The 18,380-nt window shown below is 43.1% G+C and overlaps 1 protein-coding gene across 1 annotated transcript in view; it reads left to right on the top strand.

Moving 5' to 3' along the window:
- Positions 1–18,380, top strand: part of LOC110525992 (whirlin) — a 97,085-nt gene that overhangs the window by 65,796 nt on the left and 12,909 nt on the right. Inside the window, exons 4-7 of the mRNA XM_036981747.1 lie at positions 1,583–1,809; positions 12,550–12,586; positions 16,738–16,920; positions 17,556–17,759. Of these exons, the coding sequence (XP_036837642.1) occupies positions 1,583–1,809; positions 12,550–12,586; positions 16,738–16,920; positions 17,556–17,759 (651 nt within the window). The remainder of the gene's footprint in view (positions 1–1,582; positions 1,810–12,549; positions 12,587–16,737; positions 16,921–17,555; positions 17,760–18,380) is intronic.

The raw sequence follows: 18,380 nt of genomic DNA, 5'->3' as shown, positions 1-18,380 counted from the left end.
ATGTGATTTGATCTGTAGCCAATGACATTGAGCCTTCTTGGATGGACACTTCTAATGTAAATCTATGGCATTACCCAAGGGGCTTGAATTTTTGAGCTCTCTCTGTAAATGTTGAGGTGACGTAGTGTCCCCATGAGTGACAGAACACTGAGCCAATTAATTTACCTTTATGCCAGTTAATTTAACTATGCCAGTTAAGAACAAATTCTTATTTTCAATGACGGCCTAGGAACAGTGGGTGCCTGTTCAGGGGCAGAACGACAGATTTGTACCTTGTCAGCTCGGGGATTTGAACATGAAACCTTTCGGTTACTAGTCCAACGCTCTAGCCACTAGGCTACCCTGCCGCCCAATCATGATGCAACTAGAAAACATTACCAACCCCTACACTGTATTTTCCGCTGGCTGCCCCTCCACCACAGAAATCACTGAGCTAGGCTGAAACTGTCAGGATTTGGCCAGGGTTGTTCCGGTTTTTGGTCATTAGATGCCCCCATTGTGCTTTTTGACCTTTTGTTTTCCCTTGATCCCCATTATTATTTGCACCTGTGCCTCGTTTCCCCTGATTGTATTTAAACCCTTAGTTTTCCTCAGTTCTTTGCTCTGTGTTTGTATGTTAGCACCCAGCCCTAGTATTCTGTGAACTCTTGTTGATCCCGGTGGACTCTCTTGTGGAATTCTTTTTTTGTTCTTGTTTATTTATTTTTGAGTATCTTTTGAGGCTTTTTATGCTATACCTACCACCTTGTGGATTTACCTTTTTGTCTTGGAGGATTACCTTTGTTCTTGTGGAATTCCTTTTGAGGTTGTGGAGTTACATGTTTTCCTGAAGGACTTCTCTTTTTACTTCATTAAATACACCATCTCAAGTACTGCTGTGTCTGCCTCATCTTCTGGGTTCTGCCGACTATTCGTGGCTCAGTAGGTTAAGTGACTGTTTCTCACTCCGGAGACCCGGGTTCGTAACCGGGCCCTGACAGAAACACCTGCATTTTGGAGCTGCCTTACTCAAGAAAGCAAAATAAGAGACCATGTTTGTATGCGGCATTATTATCTTAGCAATTATTTTTTTTTTTTTACATTGTTTGAAAATGGATATGTGACACGTATAAATGCCAAAATAACATTTGGCTAAACAGGTGTGGCTCAAAAGAGGTGGGGCTCTGCCTGTGATCCCTTATTGATGTCACTTGTTAAATCCACTTCAGTCAGTGAAGATGAAGGGGAGGAGACAGACTAAAAAAAAAAAGATTTTTAAGCCCTATGACAATTCAGACAAGGATTGTGTATTGCAACGCTGCTGGGTTGTTTTGTGCTGGGCAGTTTCCTGTGTGTATCAAGAATTGTCCACCACCCAAAGGGCTTTCAGCCATCTTAAAACAACTGTGGGAAGGATTTCAGTCAGTTTGGGCCAGCATCTTTGTGGAACGCTTTCAGCACATGGTAGAGTCCATGCCCAGACAAATTGAGGCTAATCTGAAGACAAAAGGAAAGGTGCAACTCAATATAAGGAAGGTGCATCTAATGTTTGGTATACTCAGTGTATATCTACAAGTATAACCTCTCTTCTCTGTGGGTTCAGGTGGGCGACCAGCTGCTGGAGGTGAATGGGCGGAGCTTCGTGGCCATCCCCCATGATGAGGCGGTGAGGATCCTGAAGACGTGTCGCCACCTGCTGGTTAGGGTGAGAGACGTTGGCCGCCTGCCCCATGCCCGCACCGTGGTGGACCAGACCAAATGGATCAGCAGCCCTAGCCCTCCCAGCCCACCGCCCATAGCAGAGAGCACCGCCAGCCCAGCTACTACACGGTGATTTAGCACAAACAGGCACAACATTGTCAAAAGGGCAATCTCTTTGTGAATTCTCTGGGTGTATCCAAAATGGCACCCCAATTCCCAATAGAGTACTCTACTTTTGACCAGAACCCTATGGGCCATTTGAGATGCTTCCTATGAGAGTTCTATGACATTTTTGTTTTCAGCGAAAAAGTCATGTTGAAGGTCACAGTTCTAACTGCAACTAGTAGTGAGTGTAAGCTCTTTTCTCTGTTTATTTTAAATTCCCTTTAAACCAAACATTCTTGGAATGTACAATGAACAGTGGCTCCAACATTCCCTTAAGAGGGATGTAGGATGTTTCATGCTTCAAACATTGAATGATATTTGCATTCAGTCAGTCATTTCTTATTTGAGAAGAAAGAATGTCTAGGGCATTGATGGAAAAATACTTTGTCTGCATGGCACCCTATTCCCTATTTAGTGCACTACCAGTACACTATATAGGGAATAGGATTCCATTTGGGATGCTGTCATTCTGTTGGGTGAAATCAATTAAATTCAACCGGTTGACATTAAGATTAGCAACATAATTTAATATTTGTTTTCTTTATAAGAAAGCCCCCATTGAAGAATTTCATTGAATTATCACGTAGCAAGGTAGCATAATGAAATTACCATTCAGTCTCTGACCAATGTATTTATTTATCCTACCACTGTCAGTGGCAGGGCTTTTGTCATGCTAGTGATTGAGTGAGTAATGTGAGGCAGAATACATCCACTTCATTGTTGGGGTTTGACTGTGACGTGTGATATGGTGCTCAGTCCCACAGCGAGCTGCCTGTCTCTCTCCTTTCCTCAGCTCTCTGTCACCAGCTCTAATGGAGGCAGGCTGTTTGAGAACCCTAGGAAGTATGCATTTCCCCTCAGCTCCTTTAGAAATCAAGCAAGGTGGCTTTTAGTCCTTCACGTCCATATATTTGGCATCTCATTATTAGTGATATCCTCCTTCCAGCACTTTCTGTTTAATTACTAACCAAAGAGCCTACTTGGTCTTATGGCACAATTCAATCGAACCGCATTGCGTCAGCTGCTTAGCCTGGTGGAACCAGGCTAATCTGGCAATAACTCACATGCTGTTTCACTTTACGTATCCGTGAAACGAAACGTGAGTGCAGCAGCCAATTTGCTTGACCAGGCCAGTAGCTTCTTTTCCCATGGGCAAATGACACCAGCGATTATTTCCAGAGTAAGAAGTGTGTGTTTGCGAGGGCAGTAGTTAGTCAACAAAGAAACTGCATAGCCTACACATTGCTGTGGTGGGTTCGAGTGCACTAAGTTCTGCTTCAGTGTAGTGTGTGTTATTGGCTGAACCTTGAGCTGCAGCTGTCTGAATGTCTGCTCTGCTCTCTCCTGAATACTGTCCTTGACTGTTGTAATGACATTCACTGTTCAAGGTTATCAGGAAAACCTATGGCACTTTAGTGTGGGTGTATACTTGTGTGTGCAGTGGCGATTTTACCATGGAAATATTGGTGGGGGCAAAAAAAAATGCTTAAGATGCATGCCAGCTAAGCCACAACACTAAACAATACATTAGTTGCACTATAACGGTGACAAACGTTGCCCACAAACTGTTAGGGCCTACATAAAGCTGTCCCAACAGAGCTTTCTTTTCAGCACCATGGAATGAATCCTTACCACTGCTACACCTGGCTATTAGTGAAGCCTTGTCTGGCAGCAAAACAGTTAACTCAGGCTCATTTACTACCTTTAAAAGAAACATGGCTGACTTGCTTAATCACATGTGGTTTCTACTGACAATTGAGATGTACAAACTATGGCATAAGGGGACGACGAGCGGACAGGAGGCAATCCGTAATTTTGATTAAGACATTAATGAGCGAGCTAGGACGGACGTAGTCAGTATAACTATTTGTTGTGGACTTTTGAAATGTACCAAGACAGAATTCAGAACATAGGCCGTTGTTACAGTATTTTCCCTGTACACCAAGTCAGAAACGTAGGATTAATAAAGGGGGCATATAAGCAGACAGTGAACGCTCTTACAATATTCAATGATGACATTTATCTAAAACAGGCTATAGGCTACATATGCACCACCAACAGCTAACAGCTTACTTAACAATACACATTTAGTATTACTTTTTTAGCTACAGTATACATATCTCCCTGTCATATTACATAATTTATGCAGCAGCATACAAGACATTTTTGGACTTGTTGTGTTGTGTTCACTTTTACAGGAAGGTGGCGCGGCAGTCGTCAAAGTCTGGCATTCTCTGGATTTTTTTCAAGACAACTGAGAACTCTGAAAAAAACAAGGTTGATTCATGATGTCAGTGAGCTCTAATCATGATGTCAGTGAGCTCTAGAAAGAGGCCCGAGTTCCTGACTTGGAATTCTGAATTGGCTGACCATTCAAAACATATTTTCCCAATCGGAGCTCGTTTTTTTCTCAGAGTTCCCAGTTATCTTGAACTCACTGAAGTCTGAGATTTTCCAGTTCCGAGATTCCAAGTCAGGAACTCGGGCCTCTTTCTAGAAGTCATGCTCGATTGACAGCATGGCCAATGTTTAATATTTATCCTTTTAAGCTTGGAAAAGAGACCCTTAAACCCAGCAGACTAGTGATTGCTTTGCAGTGCTTGCAGGCAGCCACTGATTCCTTCCAAACCACTCATTGTTGAATTTCCAACTTGTTGTGTAATGTTTATGTCCAATGGCCGATGAGCAACATTACATTTTATCTATATTTTCTCTTGATAATTTCTCTTCATATAACACCTTCCCAATAAATCCACTATTTATTTTAGACAGGTCTGAAGAAGCATGATATGAATAAAATGTAGTCTATGTCAGAGGAAAATAATATCATACTCTGGGTTGTCCTGATGAGGCAATGCCAAATGGCTGTGGGCTAATTCTAAGATTTGCTTAGAAATCCGTGGCATTATTTTATATTATTTTATAGGATGATGAGTGCAATTGAATCATTTTCTCCAAATGATTTGATGGAGTGTGCACATGCGGCTATGCTGTGTTGAGTAGTTAACAAAGAATTACAAACTCCTATCCTTAATTTAGAGTTATTAATGTAACTTTAGTTGTTCCACAAACGTTGGGCTATATGTTTTTGTTTTTAATACATTGTAAGGCTGCATGATGAGACTAATGATGATTTGAAAAGTCACTTGAAAAGGCACGAGCTCTGCTTTGTTTTTTGCTCAGGCTGTACACACTTCAATCGTCTCTCATTCCCAATTTGACAAGCAATTAGTAATGCCTCGAATTTCACGGCGGCATCTCCTTTGTGGCCGTAATGCAACCTAAAAAGATCCGTGCCTTTTGTGGCCCAGAGTGCTGCGTTGTGCCCTTCTCCCTGATTGCTGTGCAATCCGAAGCGCCTCTCCCACTCACATGGCTCTCAATCACATGATCGGGTCTGTCTCACAGGCTACAGGTGAAGACAGACACATTGGGGACGCAATTGAGCATGTCCTTGTCCAATTCCGAGGTGCATATTAAAGATATTGGAAGAACTGTCCACATTTACTTTTTGTCAGCCAACAAGATGAGAAGGCCCAACGAACAGCAAAACCACTAGCTTATGTCAATCCACTATCCCCCATAGTACAAAAGTAGACCTATTGTGTGCAAGAAATAAATATTCCAAACATAGTCTGGGACAGTTGTGGGGTGCAATAGATCCCAAATTAATACGTAGCTGATGCAACAGATCAGAACGTTTAGCTTAAAATGTTGATAAACTATTAGGGTATTTCTTCACATTATAAGTGCAGCAATGCGCACATGGCAGTAGGCTGTGAAAACACCACTATCAAAAATGACCGTGAATGCAATTATGCATGTAATGCATTTATTATTAAGGCGCATTTTTATGGTGAAAATTATCTTCCCCACACTTGAAACTCAAGCCCTGCTTATGTATGCCAGTTACGCTCTGAACCCCTTGTAAAGCAGATTAATGTGCTTAATTTTAAGAAGCACTCTTTAGTAGTGATTACAAACCTTATCAAAATATATAGGCCTATGAGAGAATTTTGTACCTGTTTCCTCCAGCAAGTTCACAAGGTCCTTTACTGTTGTTCTGGGATTGATTTGCACTTTTTGCACCAAATTACGTTCATCCCTAGGAGACAGAACCGCTCCTTCCGTACCAATCCTTCCTGAGCGGTATGACAGCTGCGTGTTCCCATGGTGTTTATTCTTGCGTACTATTGTTTGTACAGATGAACGTGGTACCTTCAGGCGTTTGGAAATTGCTCCCAAGGATGAACCAGACTTGTGGAGGTCTTGGCTGATTTCTTTTGATTTACCCATGATGTCAAGCAAAGAGGTTCTGAGTTTGAAGGTGGGCCTTAAAATACATCCACAGGTACACCTCCAATTGACTCAAATGATGTCAATTAGCCTATCAGAAGCTTCTAAACACATGACATAATTTTCTGGAATTTTCCAAGCTGTTTAAAGGCACAGTCAACTTAGCGTATGTAAACTTCTGACCCACAGGAATTGTGATACAATGAATTATAAGTGAAATAATCTGTCTGTCAACAATTGTTGGGAAAATGACGTGTCATGCACAAAGTTGATGTCCTAACCCGACTTGCCAAAACTGTAGTTTGTTAACAAGGAATGTGTGGAGTGGTTGAAAAACAAGTTTTAATGACTCCAACCTAAGTGTATGTAAACTTCCGACTTCAACTGTATGCACTTAAATAGCAAATGGAAGACGATTTTCATGTGGTTCATTTTCATGCCAGCCAGGAAGGCTATACTCCTGTTGTAAAGATAAACAATGTGCTTAATATTATTAAAGTTGAGAAATAAATATAATAGGCCTACTCTATAGAAAGCCGATGAGGCCATCACTAGGTTTTCTCGCACAATTGCATAGCCTATAGAAATGTTGCGCAACATTTGCTCATGGGCTCTCATGACGTGTTTGATTAGATTTTCGATTATATTTACATTGATGTCAGTGACTAGAGGGACAAAAGAGTGCTGAGTAACAGGCAGTTAGCAAGTTTGGTAGGCTACTAATAACCATCAGCAGCATCAGAGCTTGGAGAAGCCTATTTACCGGAATTTGACTGCCTTTGTGACTCGTGATCACCGGTGTGGCGGTAATGCAGTCACCGCAACAGCCCTAGCCATTGCGCCAAACCGCCACAAGGGGCAGTTAGAACGCTGATTATGCTTTCGTTCCGGTCCTCAGAATGGGAGAAATGAGCCCCTCTCTTTCCCTCCCTCTACCTCCCTCCCAAACACAAGCCAGAACACACAACCAAGATGCATGTGTGTGAGGCTATTTCTCAACATGGAAGGGGCCCTCTGGTTAAATTCGATGGTAATGCTTCATTATTAATTTGCCCCCATTTATTTTCTCATTTGCAAATGGATTCACATGGCTGATCTGGAGCAGGCCAATAGGCAAAATAATTACTTCATGCTTTTTACAGAGATCATGGACCGCTCTTAATAGAAAATTATGCGCAGCAGCGCAGCTCCCTACAACTGACTCACTAGGGAAGTGGTCAGATGACGCAGATGCTAAGCTACAGGACTGTTTTGCTAGCACAGACTGGAATATGTTCCGGGATTCTTCCGATGGCATTGAGGAGTACACCACATCAGTCACTGGCTTCATCAATAAATGTATCGATGACGTCATCCCGACAGTGACCATACATACTGTGGCGTACAGCAGGTCAGCCACCAGGGAGAGACTCGTCGAGGCCTGGTGACAGACGGAGTATACATCACCAGGCGATGGCTCCATCTGCTGGACGTGCCAGGTCTCGACAGCTCTCCGGCCGGGACTAAATGGGGCTGATTGGGAGCTGGTGAGGAATCAAGGGCTGATTGCTCACCAGCTGTGCACGGCCCTTAAAGCTGCCAGAAGGGCAGCACACAAGGGAGAGTGGGGGAAGAAAGGACTCTCGTATAGTTGGGGACGGTTACAGAGGGAACAGGAGTGAGTGCAGTTGCGATCCCGACAGGATACAGCAAGACCCGGGGCCCAGAAGACGGTATCCCAGAGAGGGTCTCAAAGGGGAGACCTATCCTTTTCTTTTTTATTTATTATTTAAATAAACACCCTTGAAACCGAGTTTATCCTACTCTGTCCGTGTCTGATCTGTGTAAACGTCTTGACCAAACCCCCTGGTCTACCAAAGTACATACCCCAATCAGAAGCCATGGATGAACAATCAAACAGGCAAAGTGTCAATACAGGAAAAAGATTGAATCAAACTACAACGGCTTCCGATGCTCGTCGGATGTGGCAGGGCTTGCAAACTATTACCGTCTACAAAAAGAAGCACAGCTGCGAGCTGCCCAGTGACAAGCCTACCAGATGAGCTAAATAACTTCTATGCTCGCTTCGAGGCAAGCAACACTGAAGCATGCATGAGAGCATCAGCTGTTCTGGACGACTGTGTGATCACGCTCTCCGAAGCCGATGTGAGTAAGATCTTTAAACAGGTCAACTTTCAGACGGATTACCAGGATGTGTACTTCGAGCATGCGCTGACCAACTGGCATATATCTTCACTGACATTTTCAACGTGTCCCTGACCGAGTCTGTCATACCAACATGTTTCAAGCAGACCACCACAGTCCCTGTGCCCAAGAACACCAAGGTAACCTTGACTACCGACCGGTAGCACTCACGTCTGTAGCCATGAAGTGCTTTGAAAGGCTCACATCAACACCATTATCCCAGAAACCCTAGACCCACTCCAATTTGCATACCGCCCCTTTCCCACCGGGACAAACGGAACACCTACGTGAGAATGCTATTCATTGTCTACAGCTCAGCGTTCAACACCATAGTGTCCTCAAAGATCATCACTAAGCTAAGGACCCTGGGACTAAAAACCTTCCTCTACAACTGTAACGTCTGAATTCTTGACGGGCCGGCCGGTGTGGTAAAGATCTGCCACGCTGATCCTCAACACGGGGGCCCCTCAAGGGTGTGTGCTCAGTCCCCTCCTGTACTCCCTGTTCACCCATGACTGCATGGCCAAGCACGACTCCAACACCATCATTACGTTTGCAGAGGACAGAACAGTGGTTGGCCTGATCACCTACAATGATGAGACAGCCTATAGGGAGGAGGTCAGAGACCTGACAATGTGATGCCAGGATAACAACCTCTCCCTCAACATGATCAAGACAAAGGAGATGATTGTGGACTACGGAAAAAGGAGGACCGAGCCCAACCCCATTCTGTAGTGGAGCAGGTTGAGAGCTTCAAGTTCCTTGGTGTCCACATCACCAACAAACTAACATGGTCCAAGCACACCAAGAAAGTCGTAAAGAGGGTATGACAGCGCCTATTCCCCCTCAGGAGACTGAAAAGATTTGGAATGGGTCCTCAGATCCTCAAAAAGTTCTACAGCTGCATCATCGAGAGCATGATGGTTGCATCACTGGCGGGTATAGCAACTGCTCAGCCTCTGACCACAAGGCACTACAGAGGGCAGTGCATACGGCCCAGTACATCACTGGGGCCAAGCTTCCTGCCATCCAGGACCTCTATACCAGGCGGGTGTCAAACAATTGCTAAAGACTCCAGCCACCCTAGTCAGAGACTGTTCTCTCTGCTACCACACGTGCAAGCGGTACCAGAGCACCAATTCTAGGTCCCCCCATTTTTACACTGCTGCTACTTTGTTTATTATCCATGTGTAGTCACTTTACCTCTACCTACATGTACCTCAATAACCTCAACTATCCGGTACCCCCGCACATTGACTCTGTACCGCTACCCCCTGTATATAGCCTCGCCCACTGTTACTTTATTGTTGTTCCTTAATTTTTTATTTATTTTTATTTTTTATGTAATTGTTTAAAAAAAAAATATTTTTACTTCAGTTTATTTTAGTAAATATTTTCTTATCACTTTTTTTCTTAACTGCATTGTTGGTTAAGTGCTTGTAAGTAAGCATTTCACTGTAAGGTCTACCTGTTGTATTCGGCGCATGTGACAAATTCAAATTTGATTTGATTTGTAACAATGTAATTGACTGTTGTTTGTACAAAGTAGCTTAGCTAGGTGTGCTAGATGTCAGCATTTAACCACCAGCTTTACTAAAATGTATCAACGGCGGATCACTCTGATATACACTGAGTGTACAAGACATTAAGGACACCTGCTCTTTCCATGACATAGACTGACCAGGTGAATCCAGGTGAAAGCTAGGAGCCCTTATTGATGTCACCTGTTAAATCTACTTCAATCTGTGTAGGTGAAAGTGAGGATACAGGTTAAAGAAGGATTTTTAAGCCTTGAGACATGGATTGTGTATGAGACATGGATTGTGTATGTGTGCCATTCAGATGGTGAACGGGTAAGACAAAAGATTTAAGTGCCTTTGGATGTGGTATGGTAGGTGCCAGGTGCACTGGTTTGAGTGTGTCAAGAACAGCAACGCTGCTGGGTTTTTCACACTCAACAGTTTCCCATGTATGTTGGGGAAAAACGGGTTGGGGAAAAACCGATCGGTAACTATAATTTGTTATGTTACCAGAAAAAAATATTGTAATCAGATTACAGATACTTTAGAAAAACTAGATGACTGCATCGAGGATTACTTTTAAATTCAGAAAGGATGTTTCCGAAAAAAAATCCTTGACACTTCTGTTTCTTTCAATGACATTCATATATATTAGCATTGAAAAAAGGCTAACATTTAAGGTGGTTCCACCTGAGTGAGTCTGACCACAAGTCAGAGACCAGTATTTGTACCCAATAATGGATGAATTCAAGAAGTTTAAACTGCCTTTAAATCATTGTTTTTGAAACCAGTCGACAGCCTGTGAAAAATGCACTCTTGCAACATATACATAGTGGGTATCCCAGCCAATGGAATAAAAGTGGGGCTTTTATTGCTCAATCTAATTCATGCTGATAAAAACAATGCTCTCACACTTTTGATAGACTTAAAGGTGCGATCTGTAGTTGCTACATCCGTTTTTGGAGTTTCAATTATATATATTAATGTAAAGATATAATTTAATTGTATTATTCTATGTAGTAGAAAGTGATGGGTTAGAAGATTTAACATCCTTTAACATTGATTTTTGTGTTATTCTAATGCCTTTTAAAGGGAAAGTAATCTAAAAGTAACTGAATGTAATCAGATTACGTTACTGAGTTTGGGTAATCCAAAAGTTCAGTTACTGATTACAATTTTGGACAGGTAACTAGTACCTGTAACGGAATACATTTAGAAAGTAACCTACCCAACACAGGGAACAAGTATGGCCCACCACCCAAAGAACATCCAGCCAACGTCACAACTGTAGGAAGTATTGGAGTCAACATTGGCCAGCATCCCTGTGGAATGCTTTCGACACCTTGTAGAGGCCATGCCCCGATGAATTGAGGCTCTTTTGAAAGTGTTCCCAATGTTTTGTACACTGTATAAGGATTATATATTGAACTAAAATATAACAGGCAACAAATGTGAAGATTTTACTGAGTTACAGTTCATTTTAGGAATTCAGTCAGTTGAAATAAATAAATTAGGCCGTAATCTATGGATTTCACATGACTGGGAGTACAGATATGCAACTGTTGGTCACAGATACCTTACAAAAATGGGCCTCACAGTGGGCCTCAGGATCTCATCATGGTATCTCTGTGCATTCAAATTTCCATTGATAAAATGCATTTGTGTTTGTTGTCCGTAGCTTATGCCTGCCCATATTATAACCCCGTCGCCACCATGGGGAACTTTGTTCACAACGTTGACATCAGCAAACCTCTCGCCCACACAATGGCATACATGTTGTCAGCCAAATTCTCTAAAATAAAATTGGAGGTAGCTTATGGTAGAGTAATGAACATTAAATTCTCTGGCAACAGTACTGGTGGACATTCCTGCCAATTGCATGCTCACTCAAAACTTGAGACATCTGTGACATTGTATTGTGTGACACATTTTAGAGTGGCCGTTTATTGTCCCAAGCACACGGTAGACCTGTGTAATAATCATACTGTCTAATCAGCTTCTTGATGTGCCACACCTGTCAGGTGGATGGATTATCTAGGCGAAGGAGAAATGCTCACCAACAGGGATGTAAACAAATTTGTGCACAAAATCTTAGAGAAATAATAGCTTTGCGCCTATGGAACATTTCTGGGATAGTTTATTTCAGCTCATGATACATGGCACCAACACTTTACATTTTGCGTTTATATTTTTGTTCAGTGTAATATTCCCCTGTCCTACCATAATCAACACACACACATTTTACAGTAACAATAAAATGAAATATAACAGAATAAAATAGAAAGGATATTTTTCCCGATGGCTAATGCTACCAGTACTCACGTGGGAAAACGTTTTTGGAAACAATTCTGAGAGTTATTTGCCAAAAATAGATTCATTAGAATCTCCTCAATCAAAACGTCTTGCCTGTATGGAATTCTGAAAGTGTATTTGAAAAGTGATTTGGTCTACGCACGCAACTTTTAATTGAGGAACCACTGTATGTAGAGAATAGTGTGCCAATTTGGGATGCATCTGTTGGCTTCCTTTTTGCTGAGGCACAGGGAGCACTGCTGCCAGTTTTCTCCGGGCTGTTGTTTTCACATCATATTACATATTTCAAAGTCATTTGTGCTTGGTTGTTATATGTGCTATTGTAAAATGGGTTTTCTGTCAGTGGTTCATAATGTGAGCATCTTTAATATTCTACTGTTTTTTGCTGCAGGCCATCTTCAGCGCGGGCTACACCTGTATTAGGAAAGGTAAGTCAAATTCTACTACATACTTACAGTATATACTCCTATACTACTTGATGCTACTATATCGTCATTGATAAATAAACGTATAATATCCGAGTTCTTTTTCCTCCACCCCAAATGAATGACATCAGAAGTGAAGAACACATGGACATCGCATACACACATTTATAATAGGTCTCTTAATTGAGGGGTCACCAGATTTGGCCACACTTAAGGCCTTTTAGACTGACAGTTCACTATCTTCAGATTAAATCTTAATATTCTAGTACCTTTAACCTCACAGACAGCTGAGCACATCATACATGAACTACACAGTGTGTGTGTCCCAAATGGCAGACTATTACTATATAGTGGGCTACCAGGGCTACCCGTGATGGTTTGTTAAAGTCCCATAACTTGAGTCACAGCACTTCAGGGTCGGATACAATCTGCAATATGGATTTTCGAAATTGAACTAGCCGCAAAGTGCCTCTGGGCCCTGCTCAAAAGTATAGGGTCCCATTTGGGATGCACACTAAATCTTACAGTACCATTAAGGTACGAATAGCTATAGCTCAAAGTGGGAGTACTTAAAGTAAGACCAGGGCTATGGCCCAAAATGGCACCCTATTCCCTATATAGTGTACTAGATCCCTATGGGCTCTGGTCAAACGTAGTGGTCTATGTAGGGAATAGGGTGCTATATGGGATGCAATTTAGTAGCAAATGCAGAAAACATAGAAAACAGTAGGATTTACTGGAAGAGAAGAAAGAGAGGCACTTTGCGGCTAGTTCGATTGGAAAATCAATACTGCAGATGGTATCTGACCATGAAGAGCAGTGACTCAAGTTATGGGACTTTAACAAACCATCACGGGTTAGGTACTGTATGTACATATTGTGTTTTACAGTTAAGAGTAGCTCACCCCTGCTTTTTCTCTTCTATCTCTCTTTCTTTCTCTCGCTCTCTTTCTCTCGCTCGCTCTCTTGTTCTTGCTCCCTCTCTCTCTCTCTCTTTCTCTCTCTATTTCCTAGCAAGAGAGGCACTGAAGTGAAGAGGAAATTCAACAACTCTCCATGTTCAGGCCTTCTTCACAGGCCAAAACGTGGTGGTTTTAACAATAAAGAAGCATTTTTATCCACTGTCCTCCAAGAGTTGCTGAATTTCATCCTCACTTCATTCCTAACATCCATGACCTCATCCTTAGTTGGACATTTTGATCGATCCTGTCAAGGGACAGTGACAGCCACCTGACAAGACGCCATCACCATGGCGACTCAAAGTCAGGTCTCGTCAATAAAAGAGAAAAGCGAGGGAAGAGTCCTTTGTTAGTCATCTTTAATTAAAGGGGAACACTGAGCTAATCTCATGGAGGAAATGCTGTATTCCGTATTCAGCCATGACGCGTCACTGTTGTTGTCCCTAAAACCTCACGCTACTCGTGAGCATTCGCTATCTATAAAGTTTAATACAGAGAAATGCAATGCAACAGATGAAGTAGAATTACAGTTTACAGTAGTATGACTATTAGGGCAAGCAGTGTGTTTATCAGCTGAGATATATAGAGAGAGTTGATCCATTTCTTTGGAGACCCTGAGGTTCTCCTCATGTTCTCCAGTTTGGGAATAGTCTCTTCTCACAGCCACTGTGAGTGTGCAGAGTGCCCTGAGTCTGGTGAGAGAAATATCAACTTGATGGTTGAGCAATTCTAGGTTCTGAAGCTTTCATTTGTATTATGGTTTACCTTCTACTGCTGTGAGTAGAGTGCTGTGTACCTCTCCTGGGGAGGCTTGCAGAGTGGTCCCATGGGGGTGATGAGAGGCAGGATACAATGACAGACAGCCTAGACACTCAATCATACACACGAGCATGCATGCATACACAGATACATGGTTGAGCAAACACGCATGTGTGCCACACACACCACACACACACTCAATCATCATAAACACGTTGAGACACAAAGGAGCGCAATGGCACCACCAATGGTTTCACACACAATATAGACACGTGTGTGTGTGTGTGTGTGTGTGTGTGTGTGTGCCTGTGTGCGTGTGTGTGTGATTTTCAGTGTCTATGGTGAGTTCTGGCAGCCAGAGAGAGGTTAATGGCCCTGGAACCAATCTCACAGTCACACACACACAGATACCATTCTCTCACAGTCAAAACAGCAGGAGAACACCTTATGGTGCCGCCTGCTGAGAAGTGAGGACTCATGACCAATATCAATGCTACCTAACTCACAACAACCAGCTTTAGAAAAACACATTCACTTGCTGTGAAATGATACAGGTACGCAAACAAAAGCTCTGTCTTTCCTCCTTCTGACCTAGACCAACACATTCACATCTACCAGTTCCTAAATGTGTCATCTAATCTTGCGATGGTTGCAGCTTTGTTTCCAAAGAGGGGATGTCTTTTATTTGGCTTGTTTCCTAAATTGCACCCTATTCCCTAAATAGTGCACTACCTTTGACCAGAGCCCATAGGACACATCCTCATATCCCTAATGCATTCAGTCAGTCTGGCTTGCGGCTGTTAAAATGATACTCTGACCTGTATTAAATCAACATGCTCTCACCACCAATCTCCAATTACAAATCTCATTAGTTGCAGACCACCAGAGGCACCCAGTTTGGACTCATTCCTGATGAATAGCTGTTTAATTTTAGCAAGGTCCTTTGATGTAGATCCAATTGTAAGCATTCTAAGCACATTTGTATGTTGGCTTTCTGTTCACAATGGAGCTCAATGGTGAGAGAAAGAAAGAGATAAACCGAGAGACAGATAGAGGCCAAGACAGAGACCGAGGTGACTCGAAAGAGCTATACTGTGCTTGATCACACTTTCTGTGATTGATTATGCTGAAAGTGTTTTCTCCACAGTTTTCCCTGTCCTTAGTCATGCTCTGTTCACATCATCAACTCTCCTTTACACCTTTGTAGACCTTCAACTGTATCTCAAACCCGATACGTAACCATAAAAGTGACTGCTCTTCCATTGTATGGATTTCACTGCAGAATATGGAAGCTCACGTAAACTCCACAGGGTTGTGTTACTTGGAATGCTACCGGGGTAAACCCTTGTAGGGTCACCTTGGGGAGAAACTAATGTCTTCATTGATTCCCAAATGGCACCTTGTTCTCTTTATTGTGCATTACTTTTGACCAGAGCCTCTGGCCAAAAGTAGCACACTACATAGGGAATAGGCTTCCATTTGGGAATTTCTCTGGTCTGAGCTAAGTATGTTGCTGGTGGAGAAGTGAGGGCAGCACAGCGCAGGACAGGAGCCCCGCGTGACTGACAAATCCCCTTAGTAATTAATCGGAACAAGAGTCAATGCTTTGCTCCTGACCTGCTAACTGTCTGTCATTTTTCTCTTTACTCTCTGGGCCCGCAACATATTCATCCTCCTGGTGCTCCTCTTGACAATCTGCTTCACATTCCCAGGCGTCTATAACCTCAAACATTTTGTGTCCTCAAAAAGGTGTGCTGCGGTATATCATCTGAGATGTCCAAACATAACCATCTGTGTTAGACGTCCTCTCCACATACACGCTCTCACAGCTCTCATCCAGGCACCCATTTTTTAGAATGAGTGGAACTGCATCATTTTGAGTGCCATCGTTTAACCATGAATGGTATTTAAGATCCATCAATGGCTAGGTACTCAATATTCTATGTTCCGGTCTATTTAAAGCTGGAATGGTCATTTCAAGCTGCAGCTGAATAACAATGATACAGTTATTGGTCTCACCCTAACACTGATGACTTTGAAGTGGTTTCTATTGTTAGAGCTTGAGAAACGCTTGTTGTTGTGCTGTTGCTGTGTGTGGGATGACTGAGAGCAAAGGAGATATGCTGTACAGCAGACTCTGTACGCGCTCAGAAATAAAGGTTGAGATTTTTCTTAAAGGGGCACAAACGCTTGTCACTGTAGAGGTACACTCTAAGGTATGTCCTTTGTACCTTTCGTTAACAATACTGTACCCTAACCAAACCCTTAATTCCAAGAGTGCACATTCATTGTTTCTCTCTCTCTTCTTCTGTCTTTCTCCTCCCACTCTCTGCCTGTCTGTCTTTCTTTCTCTCGCTCTCTCTTTCTCTCTCTCTCTCCCTCCCTCTTGTTCTCTCTCTCTCTCTCGCTCTCTCTCCTCTCCCTCCCTCGATACAGTCAGTGTGTCGAGGTGTGTGGCCCCCAGGTTCCCAGGTGTCTCTGGAGGAGCAGGCCTTTCTGCTGCTGACAGACCCAGAGAGGCAGACCATGGTTTACTACCTGCAGGAGTACCAGGACGGACACATCGGTCTGGAACCCCTGGCTATGGCCCTGTTTGAACTCTTCAACACCCACGCCAAGGTACTGTAACGCCTGCTGAGACAGCACATCTGGGCTAGCATCCCAAATGGCACCCTATAGGTCACCCGAACTGTCCACCATTCTTCCTCCTGTCCTCTCTCCAGTTCCATTTGTCAAAGGAGACAATGAAAACCTCGTGCTCGAAAGTTAAACGCTGTCCCAATAAATTCCCATTGAGAGCATAATGTAGTGTGTGGAGTCCCCTTTTCACCTTTTATTGGACCCTTTCTGACTTCCAGCACCTGCTCTAAGTCAAATAAGGACTCTATATAGCCTATAGGGCCTCTATATAACCTATAGGGCCTCTATGTAACCGACAGGGCCTCCGTAACATCATAGGGCTTCCATGTAACTGTGATAGGGCATTTATGTAACTCTATTGGGCCTCTATGTAACTGTGATAGGGCATTTATGTAACTCTATTGGGCCTCTATGTAACTGTGATAGGGCATTTATGTAACTCTATTGGGCCTCTATGTAACTGTGATAGGGCATTTATGTAACTCTATTGGGCCTCTATCACAGTTACATAGAGGCCCAATAGAGTTACATAAATGCCCTATGTAACTGTGATAGGGCATTTATGTAACTCTATTGGGCCTCTATGTAACTTGTTGACCGTTTCTCCTCTACAGTTATCCTTGCTGTCTGAGGTGCGTACACTGGTGGCTCCCCAGGACCTGGAGGTGTATGATGGTCTGGTGCTGCACCGTGAGAGGGAGGCTCTGAAGGCCTGGCATGGAGAAACAGGAACGTTGCATCCACACAGCCACTGTGTACACACAGAGCGCTCAGCCAGCCACAGCCACTCCAACCCCACCACTCTCTGCTCTGCCAAGGTAGTGGAAAGATTTCACCCTAAATGACACCCTACTCCTTATACAGTGGAGTACCTTTGACCAGAGCCCCATTAGCCCTGTGTGTGCACGTGTGCGTGCATGCCTATTCAGGTCTATGGTGCGTGTGTGTTTGATTTTCTCCAGGCATCTTTTTAAAATATGTTCTGTCATCAATTGGATCTGGCACCAGTGTCAAATGAGAGAGAGCAGTGATTTCAGATGAGATTACTGAGCTGCAGTGCCAGTGTAGCATCGATGTTTCACTGAATCAGTATGGCCCTGATCAGTACAATGGGACCTCATTCTGCCAGGGCACAGTCACTCTACAAAACACTCTATAACCATCCAAATGAGACCCAGCCACCCTGTAATAGAAACGGTTAAAACAGTGTTTGAATCCACAATGGCACCCTATTCCCTATTTAGTGCTCCTCTTTTGGCCAGACTCTGGCTCTGGTCAAAAGTAATGCACTATACAGAATAGGGTGCCATTTGCTCCAACAAAGCAGAGATTATTCAGCCGTGGACCGGGGGGATTTGAAACCATTGTGAGGAGAGATTTATCTTTAAGGTGACTGAGAGCTGAACCCAAATACAGTTGAAGTCGGAGGTTTACATACG

This window comes from Oncorhynchus mykiss, chromosome 6, assembly GCF_013265735.2.
Source record: "Oncorhynchus mykiss isolate Arlee chromosome 6, USDA_OmykA_1.1, whole genome shotgun sequence".
Lineage (NCBI taxonomy): Eukaryota > Metazoa > Chordata > Actinopteri > Salmoniformes > Salmonidae > Oncorhynchus > Oncorhynchus mykiss.
Note: the sequence above shows the minus strand (reverse complement) of the source record. Positions and strands in the feature narration are given on the sequence as shown.